Source organism: Eurosta solidaginis, chromosome 3 (assembly GCF_040869045.1).
Source record: "Eurosta solidaginis isolate ZX-2024a chromosome 3, ASM4086904v1, whole genome shotgun sequence".
NCBI classification, from domain to species: Eukaryota; Metazoa; Arthropoda; class Insecta; order Diptera; family Tephritidae; genus Eurosta; species Eurosta solidaginis.
Genome location: NC_090321.1, coordinates 11,433,188 through 11,449,678, shown reverse-complemented (window position 1 = coordinate 11,449,678; position 16,491 = coordinate 11,433,188). Strand labels below are relative to the sequence as shown.

General features: G+C 36.0%; 3 protein-coding genes and 1 long non-coding RNA gene across 5 annotated transcripts in view; 1 reads left to right on the top strand and 3 right to left on the bottom strand.

The window, feature by feature from the left end:
• Positions 1–4,057, bottom strand: part of Efr (ER GDP-fucose transporter) — a 45,697-nt gene extending 41,640 nt beyond the window's left edge. Inside the window, exon 1 of one of the 2 annotated variants that reach the window (XM_067770784.1) lies at positions 3,825–4,057. In XM_067770784.1, coding sequence (XP_067626885.1) covers positions 3,825–3,925 — 101 coding nt within the window. In that variant the 5' untranslated portion in view covers positions 3,926–4,057. Of the gene's footprint in view, positions 1–3,202; positions 3,308–3,824 lie in introns of those variants that run through there. The other variant, XM_067770783.1, reaches the window with a different exon arrangement.
• Positions 4,058–6,615: 2,558 nt separating this feature from the next.
• On the bottom strand, positions 6,616–7,068 carry RpL39 (ribosomal protein L39). The gene is made up of 3 exons (XM_067777324.1): positions 7,011–7,068; positions 6,817–6,920; positions 6,616–6,759 (listed from the first exon to the last, which is right to left on the bottom strand). The coding sequence occupies exons 1-3, from the start codon at positions 7,011–7,013 to the stop codon at positions 6,711–6,713; spliced, it is 156 nt and encodes a 51-aa protein (XP_067633425.1). The 5' UTR covers positions 7,014–7,068; the 3' UTR covers positions 6,616–6,710.
• Positions 7,069–9,071: 2,003 nt separating this feature from the next.
• Positions 9,072–9,536, top strand: LOC137243270 (uncharacterized). Its single transcript, XR_010950484.1, has 2 exons — positions 9,072–9,279; positions 9,343–9,536. It is a non-coding gene; the product is annotated as an uncharacterized lncRNA (long non-coding RNA).
• Positions 9,537–10,471: 935 nt separating this feature from the next.
• Positions 10,472–14,183, bottom strand: LOC137246225 (coiled-coil domain-containing protein 25). Its single transcript, XM_067777323.1, has 3 exons — positions 13,953–14,183; positions 11,835–11,926; positions 10,472–10,976 (listed from the first exon to the last, which is right to left on the bottom strand). Exons 1-3 carry the CDS (start codon positions 14,023–14,025, stop codon positions 10,515–10,517), a joined length of 627 nt encoding a protein of 208 aa, XP_067633424.1. The 5' UTR covers positions 14,026–14,183; the 3' UTR covers positions 10,472–10,514.
• Positions 14,184–16,491: the final 2,308 nt, after the last annotated feature.

Here is a 16,491-nt window from a genome sequence, read left to right as displayed (position 1 = left end):
TTATAAAAAATTACCCTGGGCGGGTCCAACACCGGTTTGGAGACCAAAACTATAACCGCGCTAAACACTACAGTTTTTTTTTATGGGTACACAAAATCATCAAAATTCCACCAAACAACACTTTTTTTACAAATATCTCCAGAAAGAAATAAAATTTTCAGTTTCCGCTTTCGGATTCGTGATCCAGGGTTCAAACCGCGTCTTTTGACGCCTCTACCGATATTTTTGGACTAGTTTTAGCTGTTGTGAGCTAAAGTAAAGAATTATCACAATATGGACGTAATAGTTAAGCACGGTCTTACTTATGGAAGCCAAAGATACCCAAATAATAATTACAAATAGAACCGATCACCTGATTTTTAACTGGCTGGCGTGGTCTCTTTTTCTATCTATTGAACATCCTGTCATAACGCTGCTAAACGTTAAAAAGTAGCCATCTTGAACACAGTTTCCGCCAAAGTTCCAGGTTGTGTTAAAAAATGTGTATATTAGCGCCCTAAATACTGTTTACCATCTGCTTTAAGTCTACCAATTCTGGACTTTTCAGACCGTAGCACATTTTTCCAAGTTTGACAGTAAAGATGTTTTCTGGTAAAAGCAATTATCTTGGTTTCTCTTTAGGCTCAGTAGAAGTCCCATTCTAGGATTTCTGACTGAAAATTTGGTATACGCCAATTTGTACATAATCAATCGGCTTATTCAATTTAAAATCGGTTCAGTTTTCAGCTCTTTAGAGGACGGTTAGCTTTTCAACAGCGAATTATATTCCTTCCGTCGCCAGTAGAGATTTTTACTTCGTTTTTTTTTTTTTATGGCTTTTTTCCCTATGAGGGGAAGAGACCACTTCCTTTTTGAAACAGTTCACCATACCTAATGTCTTACTCATTTCATTCTCTTTTTCCTTAAGACTTATTACTAAATTCTTCTCCTTTTTTGTGCAGTGTTCAATTCGGCTTTCTTTAATTAGATTTTATGGTTCAATAACCTACATATATTATTATTTTAATTTACTTAACATGCAATAAGTACGTTATTAAAAGCTTCAAACACGGATAATTTACCATTTATAGTGCAAAAATATTAACAAAAATTGTTTGTCTCTGTTTATTATTCCTACCTAAATCTGGAATGTTGTTGTTGTTGTTGTAGCAGTGCTTCGCCCCATCCAATGGCGCGAACGATCACTAATTGTCATCAATATCCTCTAACGGGAGTCCAAGGAAACTTGCTTTCTCAACAGGGGTGGACCATAATGAGAGGGGTGTTAGAGGCGTTGGTTCCACATTACAATTAAAGAGATGGTTGGTGTCATGTGGGGACACATTGCAAGCAGGGCATAAATTTTGTATGTCGGGGTTGATTCTGGATAGGTAAGAGTTTAGCCTGTTACAGTATCCAGAATGAAGTTGAGCTAGAGTGACTCGCGGTTCCCTGGGGAGTATTGTTCCTCTTCGGCAAGTTTTGGGTACTGTTCTTTGAGCACTGGATTCACCGGGCAATTCCTGGCATAAAGGTCCGACGCCTGTTTGTGGAGTTCGCTGAAGACCTGCTTATGTTTTTTTTTTTGCTTCATACGGCTGGGTTCTCAGGTGCCGTATTTCCTCATAATGCTTACGGAGATGACTCCTTAAGCCACTGCGCGGTGTTGGCTCATCAATCAGATGTCTGTTGGGATGCCCAGGTTTCCGGGTATTCAACAGGCACTGTTTGGTTAGCATCTCATTTCTCTCCCTGATGAGAAGTATTCTCGCCTCATTATGTAGATGGTGTTCTGGGGACATAAGAAGACATCCCGTGGCAGTTGTGAGATCAGTATTTTGGCAGGCCTGTAGCTTCTTCCAATGATTAGTTTTTAGGCATGGCGACCATATAGGGGATGCCTAGCATGCAATTGGCTGGCTATTTGCTTTGTAAGTGGTAATGAGCGTTTATTTGTCTTTTCCCCAAGTACTGCCAGGCAGAGATTTGAGGATTTTATTACGGCTCTGGCTTTTCGGTACAATTGCGGCTGCATGCTCACCAAAATGTAGATCCTGATCAAACGTCACACCCAAGATTTTGAAGGTGGGTGAAGGACAGTCGGTAGCGTACTGCCAACGACGTGCATGTTCAAAATTGTCGACATTTGGGACGTCCATGTTGTCAATAAGGTCGCGGAGGATTTAGTCGGTGATAATGCCAGGTTTCGCGAGGTGAAAAAACTGGACAGATCAGGGATGTAGTCGTTTACTCTGTTGCAAAGCTCATCGATCTGTGGGCCTGGGCCTGTGGCCATTATTGTGCAGTCATCGGCGTAGGAAACGATAGTAACTCCTTCTGGTGGCGAAGGTAGCTTTGATATGTAGAAGTGAAACAAAAGTGGGGATAGGACACCACCCTGTGGCACCCCTTTTTAATTCTTCTTGGTTTGGATGTTTCGTTTCTAAATTGCGGTCCACCTTTTAAGATATGGCGGAAGGGTAGACCCTTCCAGGTCGTGCAGTAGCGTGTCATGGTTGACCGTATCAACAACTTTTGATATGTCTAGCGCAACGAGTAATGTTCTATGGTGGGGATTTTGATTTAAACCGCAATTTATATGGGTGCTAATGGAATTTAGCGCGGTTGTGGTGCTATGGAGTTTTGCTGCAAATTGCTTTGAAGTAAGGAAGGAAAATGGCTTCAAGCGTCTTGGCTACTGGCGATAGGAGAGATATCAGGCGATATGACTCTCCTATGTTGGCTGGTTTCCCAGGCTTCAGTAGCGGGACCACCTTGGCCATTTTCCATTTTTCGGGAATCGTTCATTTTTTCGCAAATAAGACAAACTGGCGGAATACAATTTAATGCAAAAGAACAGCCTTTAACTGTTATTTTTATAGGGTGCATCATGCCAGAATCACATTGAAGTACTACTGATATACACCTATCCCCCGATTTACACGGAAGATCGGTTCCAGACAAAACCGTGTAAAATGAAAGCTTCGTATTCCTATACAAAAACCGTGTAAAGCGAAAAAACTACCCAATTCAATAATTTATTTAAATAAAACAAAACTAAAACATCTTGAAAAGCTTAAAACTAAGTATTCTTTGACCAAAAAATAACTAACTTCCGAAGTTTTCTTCGAAGTTTTTGGCATTTTAGAAACTTGAAAAATTAACACAAATCACATATGTACCCTTGAAGGTTCACGAAGAGATAATTCAATCGATAACTTACCAGTTCAAACCAAAAAAACTCACAATAATAGTAAAAATTATGGTTTTTTGTTCCAATTTTCATCAAACGATTTTCCTTCCACATGAACTACATACTCTGCGTTTGGTTATGTACATACACATGTATTCACAATAAGGGGAATCCCTCAATATTGGAATCAGTGTTGCGAAGGGACTCAAAAAGGCTTTTAATGATTTGTGAATCTTCGGAGTTTTTCAAATTTTGCTGATTTATGAACCGTGTAAAAGCGAAATCGTGTAAACAAAGTACCGTGTAAATCGGGGGATAGGTGTCATTGATGATATTTAACAGCAATTTGTCCCTATTAATTTTTTTAAGCACTGCATATACCTACTATTACTAGTGCCGCCTGAGGCGCTTCACAGAGGTAGCACTTAATTGTCGACCACTCTAGCCTAGTTTATTTATTAGAAGTACTAGGCCAACTTGCAGAACGGCAAGTAATAATTTGAAGTCCTCATAAGAAACTAAAGCATACCAATGAGTAAGACGCCGTGGCAATTTTTTAAAGGTAAAGTATTAATTAACATTCACCTCTGCAAAACAATTAATTCAGCTGTTTTTATATGATAAACTAGTATGTATGTATGTATGTACGTACCTGTATTTCGGTAAGAGAATGTATACTTCCTCTACATCTGAATGAATAGGCCCAAAAATACTTAAAGCAGTAATAAAAATGTATCTGTATCTTATCAACATCCACTTTAAATTCTACAAGAAAGATAATCACTACCAAAAAATTAATAAACCAAAAAAAAAGTTAATGAGCAAGAACAATAGTAGAAATCATTGTGGATAAAACAAGTGTGTTAACTTCTGCATAGACGTCAAATTACAAATAGAACCGATCACCTGATTTTTAATTGACTATCGTGGTCTCATTCTGCATCTCTTTCCATCACCAGCTGAACACACAAATCAAAGTAGAAGAATGCGCATTCTCGAGTGCAAAATTGCTTCGTTCTGCTGCATATACGTCACACCTGACTGGGCTCGAATCGTAACATCCGTGATCGTATAACTCGTCACGTAAAAACATGGGCGTATAATCATGGTCAAAATAAAATAGATATTAAATATAGTTGCAGCTTTTTGACATAATTTTCTATGAGCTATCTGTCAAAAAAGCTGAAACTAAATTTAAAACCTATTTTATTTTGACTATGATTATGCGCCATGATTTTCGGATTATGACATACGTGAACGTACGACTTCGATCGTAATTTTGGATCGCAACATACGTGACGAGTAAAAGTAAACCTGTACTATGATCGTGGTCTCATTCTGTATCTCTTTCTATCACCAGCTGAAGACACAAATCACTCACAGAAGATTGCGCATTCAAGAGTGCAAAATTGCTTCGTTCTGCGCATTACGTCACTCTTGACTGCTGGAGCGAATGAAAGAGAAAAAAACAAGAGCTAAAGGAAAATTACGTAAAAATTGCCCATAAAAAACAGCTGATCTTTTGTTTACATGCGCAATCTTGTGAGAGTGATTTGGAAGCTGAAGATAGCCGGCCCTATGGACTGCCATATTGAACAAACTGTCAAAACGCTAAAACGTAGCCATATTGAACAACCTATCAGCTGTCAGGGAGTTTGTGATTTGTGAGTTTGTAATTCTCTCATTAAAGGCCGAAGCTCAGCCAACTTTTTTGTGTAGATGCGTTCAACGCGAGCTTATACATGCCAGTAAAAGATCCGTTACATAAGCAGTTTTTCATATAGATGTTCTAAACGCAATCTTATGCATAATGGGTAGATTGCACGTATTTTAATGGAGAACGGCAGATCGAAGCATAAGAAAAAGAATTTGGCTAAGTGTGCTTTCACATTTTGCAAGAGAAATTATTTTATCCACTTGTTGGAACTTTTCTAACATTTTCATAGTTAGAAACTGCAATTTAACAAATGAATAGGACACAAAGTGTGTTAGCAAGTATTTTTTCTTGTATAGTGAAATCTCCTATATGAATGGGCAAGGTGAAAAAAACTTCAATTGCTAAGTCTGAAGTTCCTTTATGTGTACAAACGCACCACAATGACTGATTGTGACGATGTTATGGCCGAGTCACGATAAAGTTTTTCGTATAGATACGTTCAACCCAATCTTATGCATGCCAGTAACCTTGAATCGTTCATCAATAGGCCGATAAAAAAAACAATTGTAATTACCCAAGAGCACATGGGAATGTCAAACAAAAAAGGTAATTGACAATAACCAAAAAATCCATCATTACCAGTGATTGCCAACAGATGGCGCATCGCTTACTATTAGATATAGTTGATAAAGAAAATAGAAGTAGCAGTTCATCAGTCAAACAAACCAACGCTCAAGACGAATCCATACACGGTGACGTCGAAGCGAATTCAACCAATTCGCCGTGCAGTCAAAAGAAAATTTTCATTGATTTATAATTACTGGCATATTGTTGTACAAAGCATTGCATGGAAAATAATCAAGGAGAAGCAATCAGCTGTCGGGATAACAACACCTGGTACTGAGTTTGCCTTGGTATAATGCATGGCGAATTCATTACAGGTGGTGTTATCCCAACAGCTGATTGCTTCTTTTTATTAATTTTCCATACAAAGCCATGTACAACAATATGTCAATGGAAATCAATGAAATTTTTCTTCTGCACGCCGAATTGGTTGAATTTGCTTTGCCACCGCCTAGTATGGATTCGCCTTGATGTAATGCAAGACGAATCCATACCAGGTGGTTGCAAGGCGAATTAAACCAATTCGCCGCACAGAAGAATGTCAGGTCGAAAGAAAATTTTCATCGATTTCGATCAAGGCGAATCCATACCAGGTGGTGGCAAAGCAAATTCAACCACTTCGCCGTGCAGAAGAAAAATTTCATTGATTTCTATTGACATATTGTTGTACATGGCTTTGTATGGAAAATTAACAAAAAGAAGCAATCAGCTGTTGGGATAACACCACCTCTACTGAATTCGCCTTGGATTTCGATTAACTGACATATTGTTGCACAAGGCGTTGTATGGAAAATTATCACGAAGCAATCAGCTGTTGGGATAACAACACCTGGTACTGAATTCGCCTTGGACGTCCAGAAGTCAAGTAAAAAGAAAATTGGCATTACTTCGATTTACTGAAATATTGTTGTACCAATGTCAAGTGTAAACCACAGTAAACAACGCGAAGGTGTTGTATGGAAAATATTAAGTAATTAGCTGATGGGACACCACCTGGTGCTGTATTCGCCTTGGTATTGATCTTCCGCCACCAATTTTACTACTAGGTTATGTGGGCAACATAATGACGCGGAAGATGTGAAGGTTGGTCGAACAATCAGTATTTGCAAAATTACTGTTTATATCGCTAGCACTGTACAATATTTTAACTCAGAAACAAACGTTATATTAACACATATCTGCACTTATATTTGCGTATGTTTGGATTAATTTCTATTGAAACAACATAATTGAAGTAATAATAAAACACATTTCAAGTTACAACTTCAATTTTGTGCGCCTCCAATGACGTCTCTTGGCGTTGTACCTGAACAAATCAATAAATGAATACCTTACGAAAATAAAATAAATGAATGCCATTTACCTTATGGTGTTTCCAGTACGCAAACGTATCCACTGAGGGACAGATCGATTTTGCTTGAGTTTCTTAGCAAGTTTTTGTTTAATTCTAAAAGATTTATGCGCCGCCTAAAATAGAGAAAAGTTTTTGATATAACTGCAAATTTGTATATAACACGCTGTTATGATGTAAAAAATACAAAACGATTTTCAACCCACCATATTATCTCCCTTGACTTGCAAAAAGAAAAAGAAAGAAGGTAGCGATTGGAATGTCGTAGAGATTCTAATCGATAACTTGGCGATGCCAGATCATAATTTAATAGCCGCGTCACAATGCACATACTCTTTTTTATGATGGCTGCGTCACAATCAACTTTCTCATATATGTGCGTTATACTCTTTTCACGCAGAAACTTAATGATCTCATTTCACCTTCTAATGAAATCGTAAATTTTTTGCTTTCACACTGAAGTAACTGCTCGATTAGTACGAAGGATGAAATGTCCAGCGAATAAAATGACAATGCTATATGACAGACAATGACATTTAGTTTGACAAATGACATTTTTAAGCACTGAACATACCAAAAACTAAGAAACTGAACACTCTAAGCAGAGTTGCATTGTGCTTTTGACTTCATTTGGCATTCGATTAGTCACTAATGAAATAATTATAGATTCGAATTTTGTAGGGAAGATTGAGCTCAATAAGCGTCTTAATGTAGAAAACTACTTTATTATTCAATAAGCCGTCTGTGTGAAAACAGTATTAAACGCATTCTTTTAGACTACGCTTACACATTCCCTAATCTACAATGAATATACAGATAATCTACGCGTTTACATATGTTACATCCCTAGAAACTAGATTATTTTAAGTCAAATTTTGCCGATTCCCTTTGGTTTTGTGCTTCCAATTAGATATTGCACTCTAGAGGTGGAACTTTTTTCTGAAAAAAAAAATCCGCATCTCTAAAATTTAATCACAATTACCGATTATCGAAGGGAAAAATTCATATGGAAAGGCAAAATTCATAAAATTAACGATTAAGAGTTAAGTAGGAAAATGAAGATAAATGTAAACTGGTGTTAGTCCCCTTTACGTCTAACCAAAGATTTTAAAAATTATAAGATTGCACATTGTAGACTTGTAAAACTTTGTGAAATTTGTAGGACGGCTGCACCAGGAATTCACCATACTTTTTGCTATGCTGTCGCTTCAACATAGCTGATTTTATAAGGCTGTTTAACTTTGTAATCTTTGCTGCAATTTATTTTGCTTTTGGAAAAATGACCTATTTGAAATAAGCTGGCTGAAAAATATTGGCATAACACCTTAAGTTAAATCAACAATGGAAAATCTTGGAAAATTTGAGCAGATGTGGCAATTTCGCGCGCTCGTTGAACGAAATGTTGACAATCTGTTGATCACTAGGAAATTAGCGACATTCCATCAGCTAAGCAGCACTTTAGCAATACTACTGTGATTATTTGGCTGCTCAAACACACCCATATTAATTGTGGAATAAAACTAAAATATAAAACTCAAAAATGACTCTGGTTGTTATGTGCGCAGCATTTATTTAGTTCAAAGTCACAGGCAATAATAGCCATAGCCATAATAATTTACACGGGTCATCAATTCTTCCTCTGATTCAAAAGCTGAACTACCAGCGCTACCGTCATCAGCTCAGTGTCATCATTGCCAGTAGCGCCAATAACACCAAACTCGTGCCTGACACACAAAAATCATTTCACTCAATGGCGCAAGTAAAATGTACTACGCACTCACTACTAAGTAGCGTCAAAAATTCGCTTGGAGTCATTGCGTCAATGAGCTACCATTGAGCTGGCGCCATGCAATTTACATCACTAAAATTGCGCGAATGCCCAGGCTCATGACTTTTTTAATCCAGATGGTGAAAACGAAGCAGGAGCAAAACATGTGGTGTATTCCTGGTGCAGCCGTATCACTTTGTGGAGATTGAACGACTCTACAATGCTCCCTCTTATTAATCTACTCTCTTTGGTCTAACACTTTTTGAAATTAAATCTGCTGCGACATTGGCGAAGGGGAAAGTACAACAGCATCCGTACCGTAACCTTTGTCAACTTTTTCTTGTTATTTCTTTCTCTGTGTTTGTATATCATTTTTTTTTTATATTTGCTATTTTCTGTAATAAATTGCGTAAAAACTTAAAAAAATAAATCATGGCCGACCAGAAGAGAGAACGGTTATACCCTGTAAGTGCTTAGCCATATATGTAATCAGCCCTATTCTGCATTTCGACTTGGATTGGAATTTTTTCGATTTGGCAATTTTGGTATTCTGTGTTCCAATCTCTTTCGATCCAACTTCGAATCGTTCGATTTTTTGTATTCTGCATTTCGATCGTAGTTCCGTTTTTCTAAGTTGCAAATTAGTTGGCGGAAAAATATTTTCTTTTTATTTTTTTATTAATTTATAATAGAATTTTAACAAAAATGTAAGTAAAACTTGTTAAGAAACGTAAAAAGCTTGATGATGATTGTTTTTTATATGTTTCCAGGTCAAAAACAACATGTCGATGCCGAAGTCCTTGGACGTATCTGCCCCGCAAAAGTATCTTAAACATACTTGAAAGCAGCCTTATTAAGTCGAAGTTTTTTTGAACCTAAATAAGTTATTAAACTTTACCACTATTAAGTTCAATTTCTTATAATTTGTCACTCATCTCAAATGGATTACACAAATCTCGCAATATTTGCCTTTCCATTCTCGCCTGGCAATTTTCGTATGCGTTGCTTTCCAACTCCATAAATAATGCCGCGGCTATTGATTCCATTATAATAGACAGCTATAATTTGTGTCTGTTCGTTGGGTCGAGTTATATGCCAAAGCAAACTGCCGGCCTAGGGGAAGGTGAAACGAAAACGTAAACAATCCTTGCGGAAAGAATAAATAAACCTTTATAAAGTACTTTAGGCCATGCAATGAAATTAGCATCCTTAAAATTCAGAAAATGTCAACTATATTCGTGCAGGAATTCGTTTTAACAAAACTCGGTGGCCACGGCAGGGAATTGGTCAAAAGAACGACAAACACACACTTACAATTATGAAATCACTTCACTCAAAAAAATATAACACTGCGGCAATATATTCTATTGCTTTTTTTTTGTACAAAATGGCGTGGATAATAAAATATAAACGTTTTTCAGTGTTTTTTACAAATTTTCTTTAATTTATTTTGTTCCAATGTTCACACATTCCATACCAACAGCTGATTTCGAAAAATCATTTGCTCTTCCTCTTCTCTTTACGATTCCGTCGTAATGCAGAATACCAAACTTCGATTAAAGCGGAGCGTAGAACGGGAACGTAATCGAAATGCAGAATAGGGGTGAATACTCCTATATTGCTACTACAGGCTAGGTACAATCCCAAACATCAGAGTGCCGATATATTACCGTTTAATTTTTTTTTATTCAATAATCGAATGTACCATGACTCAGTTATATGGAACATAATTATATTAAAATGTTTTCTTGTCACACTTATCCTGTTACAATCACAAAAATTTTGTAGACTGCCTTGCTTTGATTTCGAATTTAAAACTCATTGCGAGCATTTTCTATCAGCAATATATGAGTATTATCAGACTAAAATCATACAAAATTTGAAAGTAGATAAATTGGATTTCATTTTCAACAAACAACTATATTTAAATGCACTAATAATTTTACATAAAATCATCAGAGTCGTTGCCATCATCATAATTGCTAGACATGCTTTCTGGCTTAAACAATTTGTCGTAACTACGGCTTTCCGCATCTTGCTTTTGACGCCTAAGTTCTTCCTCCTCTTTTTCTCGTTGAGTTTTCAAAAGGTCTTTCATTTGCCTTCGCTCTTCAGCATCACGTTCTTCCCTTTGTCGGCGTAAATCTGGATAATCTTCGGTTTTGGTTTTGTTAAGTCTGTTGACAATTTCATTTACTCTTTTTTCAACGCGAATTTTTTTTACACTTTTTTCACAAAAATAACCTATTTGACCAGCCTCCATGTCGGGTGTTTTTTTTAGATTAGACCATAAAGTATAAACAACATCAACATTATTGATTTTATTGCCTTGAATGCTGTTGTATTTCACCAACTGTGCAGCGTCGTTAATAAGGGATTGTGGAATATCATCTATGGTTTGCCCCTGTAACGGAATAAGAAACAAAACAAAATCGTTAAAAAATATTGGTTTCTATACAAACATTATATGGTCCGTTAATTTTATAAGATGGAAGTTTTAAAAAACTGCGAAATACTATATTTGATAAAAATTTAAAACAGAGGCCGACGGCTAATAATATAATACATTCATAAAACTTACGAAAGGTTAATAAAGCATTTTCAAATGATTTATTTTTTTATGAATAACGGGGTAAGATTTTTTTCTTTATGAATAACGAGACAATTAAATTTTTTTTTAATCTTGAACGCACCTTGTTAAAAATATGCAGAGCCTTATGTAATTTTGCCAAATGGCAAAAGTTACAAAAAAAGTGTATAAACATTTATAAAAAAAAAAATATTTAATCCCATGTTCTTAAAAAATAAAATGGTTTTTAAACTTTTCAAAAAGACATTTCCATAGGAATTTAGTATCATAAGAACTTTATAAACCTTTTCTAAGCATAAGGAAAGAAGTACATTATTATTCAAGATTTCATGGAGATTTCATTCAAATCTACTTCTTCTCAAGACTTGCAAGATTAAACGTAAACTTTTTCAGAGGCCTTAATCTCTATTAAATATCTAAATGAAGTGATGACTTAGATTAATTTCCTTTATAAATGTAGAATAGCTTAAAAACTGACTAGACAAAAACTATAAATAACTTGGAAAATAAATATTGAAGCGACAAATTATAACTGGAAGTGTGACTGCCTGTTCGTCGTTGCGATTGACCTTTTTTGTTATTTATTTTATTTTTAATTTTTCCAACCGCATTCAAATTTTTGTTAGCCTAATGTTGTATCAAGGCTTGTAGGTATACAAAAAAAATTCTTACCTCTTTAAGCCTTAGGTATACATGAGCAGAAGAATAATTATGAACGTGAAACCACACATCTTCTGGCCATCCCCATCGTATTAGTTCCTCATCTGTAAAAAAGCGGTATAATACGTAGATTCCAATAAATTTTTGTTTTTAGCACAAGTCTTGTTACAATTATAATTCTATATTGTACTCTCACAAGTACCTTATGTGTTCACACTTCCCAACAGGCATTTCTATAAATGTTTTGAAAGTAACTTAAAGTAAACTTGCTGAAAGTAAATCGTAAATGTTTACAAAAAATACGTGAAAACTATTTATCAATATTTTTTAACTTGGAAAATTTCAAATTATTTTCTTAAAGTTTGTTCATGAGAGGTATTGCTGAATTTGAACCCTTTCTTGTATTCTCCACCAACCCTTTGGAATTGCAGCCATTCTTTATTTAAAGTATGCAAATATATATGCACACATTATGTATTTTTATTATTATTGAAATTATTGACATAAATAAAAATTATACACCCCTATTCTGCATTTCGATTACGTTCCCGTTCTACCCTCGCTTTAAACGAAGTTGTGTATTCTGCATTACGACGGAATCGTAACGAGAAGAGGAAGAGCAAATGATTTTTCGAAATCAGCTGTTTGTACGGAATGTATGAACATTGGAACAAAATAAATTAAAGAAAATTTGTAAAAAAAACACTGAAAAGCGTTTATATTTTATTATCCACGCCATTTTGTACAAAAAAAAGCAATAGAATATATTGCCGCCGTGTTATACTTTTTTGAGTGAAGTGCTTTTATAATAGTAAGTGTGTTTTTGTTGTTCTTTTGGCCAATTCCCTGCCGTGGCCACCAAGTTTTGTTAAAACGGATTCCTGCACAACTTTTGACTTTTTCTGAAATTTATGGATGCTAATTTCATTGCACTGGCCTAAAATACTTTATAAAGATTTATTTATTCTTTCCGCAAGGATTGTTTACGTTTTCGCTTCACCTTCCTCTACTCCGGCAGCTTGCTTTGGCATGTAACTAGACCCAACGAACAGACACAAATTACAGCTTGTCTTATATAATGGAATCAATAGCCGCGACATTATTTGTAGAGTTGGAACGCAACGCATACGAAAATGGCCAGGCGAGAATGGAAATGCAAATATTGCGAGATTTGTGTAATCCATTTGAGATGAGTGACAAATTATAAGAAATTGAACTTAATAGTGGTAAAGTTTAATGACTTATTTAGGTTCAAAAAAACTTCGACTTAATAAGGATGCTTTCAAGTATGTTTTAGATACTTTTGCAGGGCAAATACGTCCAAGGACTTCGACATCGACAGGTTATTTTTGACCTGGAAACATATAAAAAACAATCATCATCAAGCCTTTTACGTTTTTTTAACAAGTTTTACTTACATTTTCGTTAAAATTCTGTTATAAATTAATAACAAAATAAAAAGAAAATATTTTTCCGCCAACTAATTTGCAACTTAGAAAAACGGAACTACGATCGAAATGCAGAATACACAAAATCGAACGATTCGAAGTTGGATCGAAAGAGATTGGAGCACAGAATACCAAATTTGCCAAATCGAAAAAATTCCAATCCAAGTTGAAATGCAGAATAGGGGTGATAGTTTATGAAAAGCTTTGAGAAACAATTGATAACAAGTTTTCTTCTAGAAATTTTTTGTAAGGTACGAAATTCGCTTAATATAATCGGGTTGGGTTAACTTCCCACTTTTGTTGCAAGCAAAGCATAAGAAATCGACGTTTGCTTTTGCTAAGGTTGCCTTCACGCCAGATGCGCCAGTGTCGCTCGATCTGCCGTTATCCATAAAAGTACGTGCAATCTACTCATCGTGCAAAAGAATGCGTTAAACGTATCTTTATGAAAAACTACTAATGTGACGGGCCCTGGCTGGCGCCACACCAAAATTATCGACCACTATCGAAGTTGGACTGCCATTTGTTTACCATCACTTATACGAAATGTATTTTGCTTTTGCATATTGGCGTAAATATAACACTAGAGGCATAATTAACATATTAGTGTAATACATAAATTCAACCAATTTAATTAATACACAACTATTGGTACAAACAATTAAATCGAGACGATATTTACTTTCATACTTATCCTTTCCCATATAAAGCAGGCCCGGCGGCGACACAACATTGCTTGTGAAATAGAAAACCATCTTTATAGCTACTTAGTGATTACATGTCAATTTTATATCAATATAGCAAACACAAGTAATATTTTTGATTTTAAATTCACTTAAAATTTTTTTCTATGATTTGAAATGTTTGACTTCAGGATGTACATATGTTCTGTAGTACCATAGTGTACCTATACATGTGTGTTCACTAAGCGATAAACGTCAAAACTACAAACAGCCTCGCTCACCTGATGGAAATCTCAGGTCTAGAGTCGCATTTTTGGTCTCAACGACAACATTTTTGTCTACCAATCGCATAGTGTACAAGTACAAGTGTGTTGACTTATCTGTCAAGCATTCTGACAGGCACTCGCTGGATTCGGAATGACAGCGAATTCAAAATGGATACCATTACCGAATGCTCCGAATGATTGAAAAATTGAAAAAGTCCATACGATTGGTAGTCAAAAATGTTGTCGTTGAGACTAAAAATGCGACTCTAGACCTGAGATTTCCATCAGGTGAGCGAGGCTGTTTGTAGTTTTGACGTTTATCGCTTAGTGAACACACTTGGTATAGGTACACTATGACCAATCGGCTAGACTTTTTCAATTTTTCAATCATTCGGCGCATTCGGTAATGGTATCCATTTTGAATTTGCTGTCATTCCGAATCCAGCGAGTGCCTGTCAGAATGCTTAACAGATAAGTCAACACACTTGTACACTATGTGTAGTACGCACCATTAACTGGAAAGTTCAACGTTACTTTGTTAAAGCCCCGTCGCATAATGGCCAAGTCACAATGAAGTTTTTCACGTAGATGTGTTCAAGCTCGCTTCGTTGTATCTACATATATAGCGCTGTTTACATATTTCGCGATCATTGCCTTTACATCTAATTTCGTATACAACGTTGTGTTGTTTTTCTTTCTCAATAGTGTCCTTTGTTCTTTTGAATAATCTGTTTACGCACTTCAAATTACACATATTTGCGATAAGGAAAGGGTGCTAAACAAAAATTTGCCCAACATTCAATATATATTTATATTGAAAACAACTCGAAATTTTGAAATCCCTCAAAATGCAGCATATTCTGACAATAGGTATAATTGTGAATGAGACAAGTTGATATCTTCGGCATTAACGTCAAAACTACAACGCAATCACCGGATCATTGTGAATCAAACTAAGTGTGATATCTTCTGCATAGACGTCAAAATTCCAAAGTGATTGGGTCACCTGATTTGTAATTGACTATCGCTGTCTCATTCTGTATCTCTTTCTATCACCCGCTGAAGATAGCCATATTGAACACCCTGTCAAAACGCTAAAAAGTAGCCATATTGAACATTCTGTCAGGCAGTTGACAGATAAGATATCACACATACAGCCCAATTCTAAACGAAAATTCCGTGCGAGTTTGTTCCCTTCTCCCATTCCTCGTATTCTGAATAAATATTCCTTGTGAGTTTTCTCCCTTTCCTCCTATTCTGAACAATGTTCGAAAAAGCGAAAACCGGTTATGGGAGAAAAGTAGGTATTATGAATGTGAGGGAGAGGGAGATTTCTCTGCCAATTCATAGAAGTTGTTTCACTACTTAAATTAAAGGGAATGCATCAAAATAGTTAAAGGAACTTGGTTATTTTAAGAAAGAACACTTATTTGTACAAATTTGTGCTAAAATATGTATTTACATTCTACCACAATATTCTCAGTGTTAATACAACAACAACAACAACCACAATATTCTTTATTTTATATTCTTAATTTCAAACAAATTGGCAACAATAACCAAAACGCGAAAAAGTTGCCATTCTTGAACATCCTGTCATATGCCAACCTAATATAAACGCACGCAAGTAATTTTCTGTCAAAAATGTCTCATGCACATACAACTTCTATGAGAGCAACCTAAATTAAAATTACTGCGTAAAAAGCTAACTCGATTTCCAATTTTTGTTCTGCGTGACACTTCAGTTTGACGTTTGCACACATGCTTTACATTGTCGCAACGCATGTTTTACATTGTCGCAACGCATGCTTTACATTGTCGCAACGCATGCTTATTTCGGTTCGGGCAAAAAACGCCAGTAGTTTGCGTGCGCTAAAAAAACGCAGTGCGGTTTTATTAGGTTGGCTTGTAGGGCAGTTGTTTTGCCCACAATGATAGGTATTTTTTGTACTTTTTAAGCGGGAGTCATTGGTGCCGTATGTCGTATAGCTGTAGTCGTATCCCTAACGTAATCAGCTGTTTATCGTTACGACGGTAAGGCTGGGGCATTGGTGCTTTATCGGTAACCTTATAACAGCTGATTCGACCAATCTTATGAGAATCAATGCAATCGATTATTGGTGCCGCTAAGGTCGTAACCGTATCGTAGCCAACCAATTGGGTTTTGGTTTACCGTCGTAACGATAAGCAGCTGATTACGTTAGGGATACGGATACAGCGATACGACATACGGCACCAATGACTCCGGCTTAAACCAAAAACCAATTGGTTG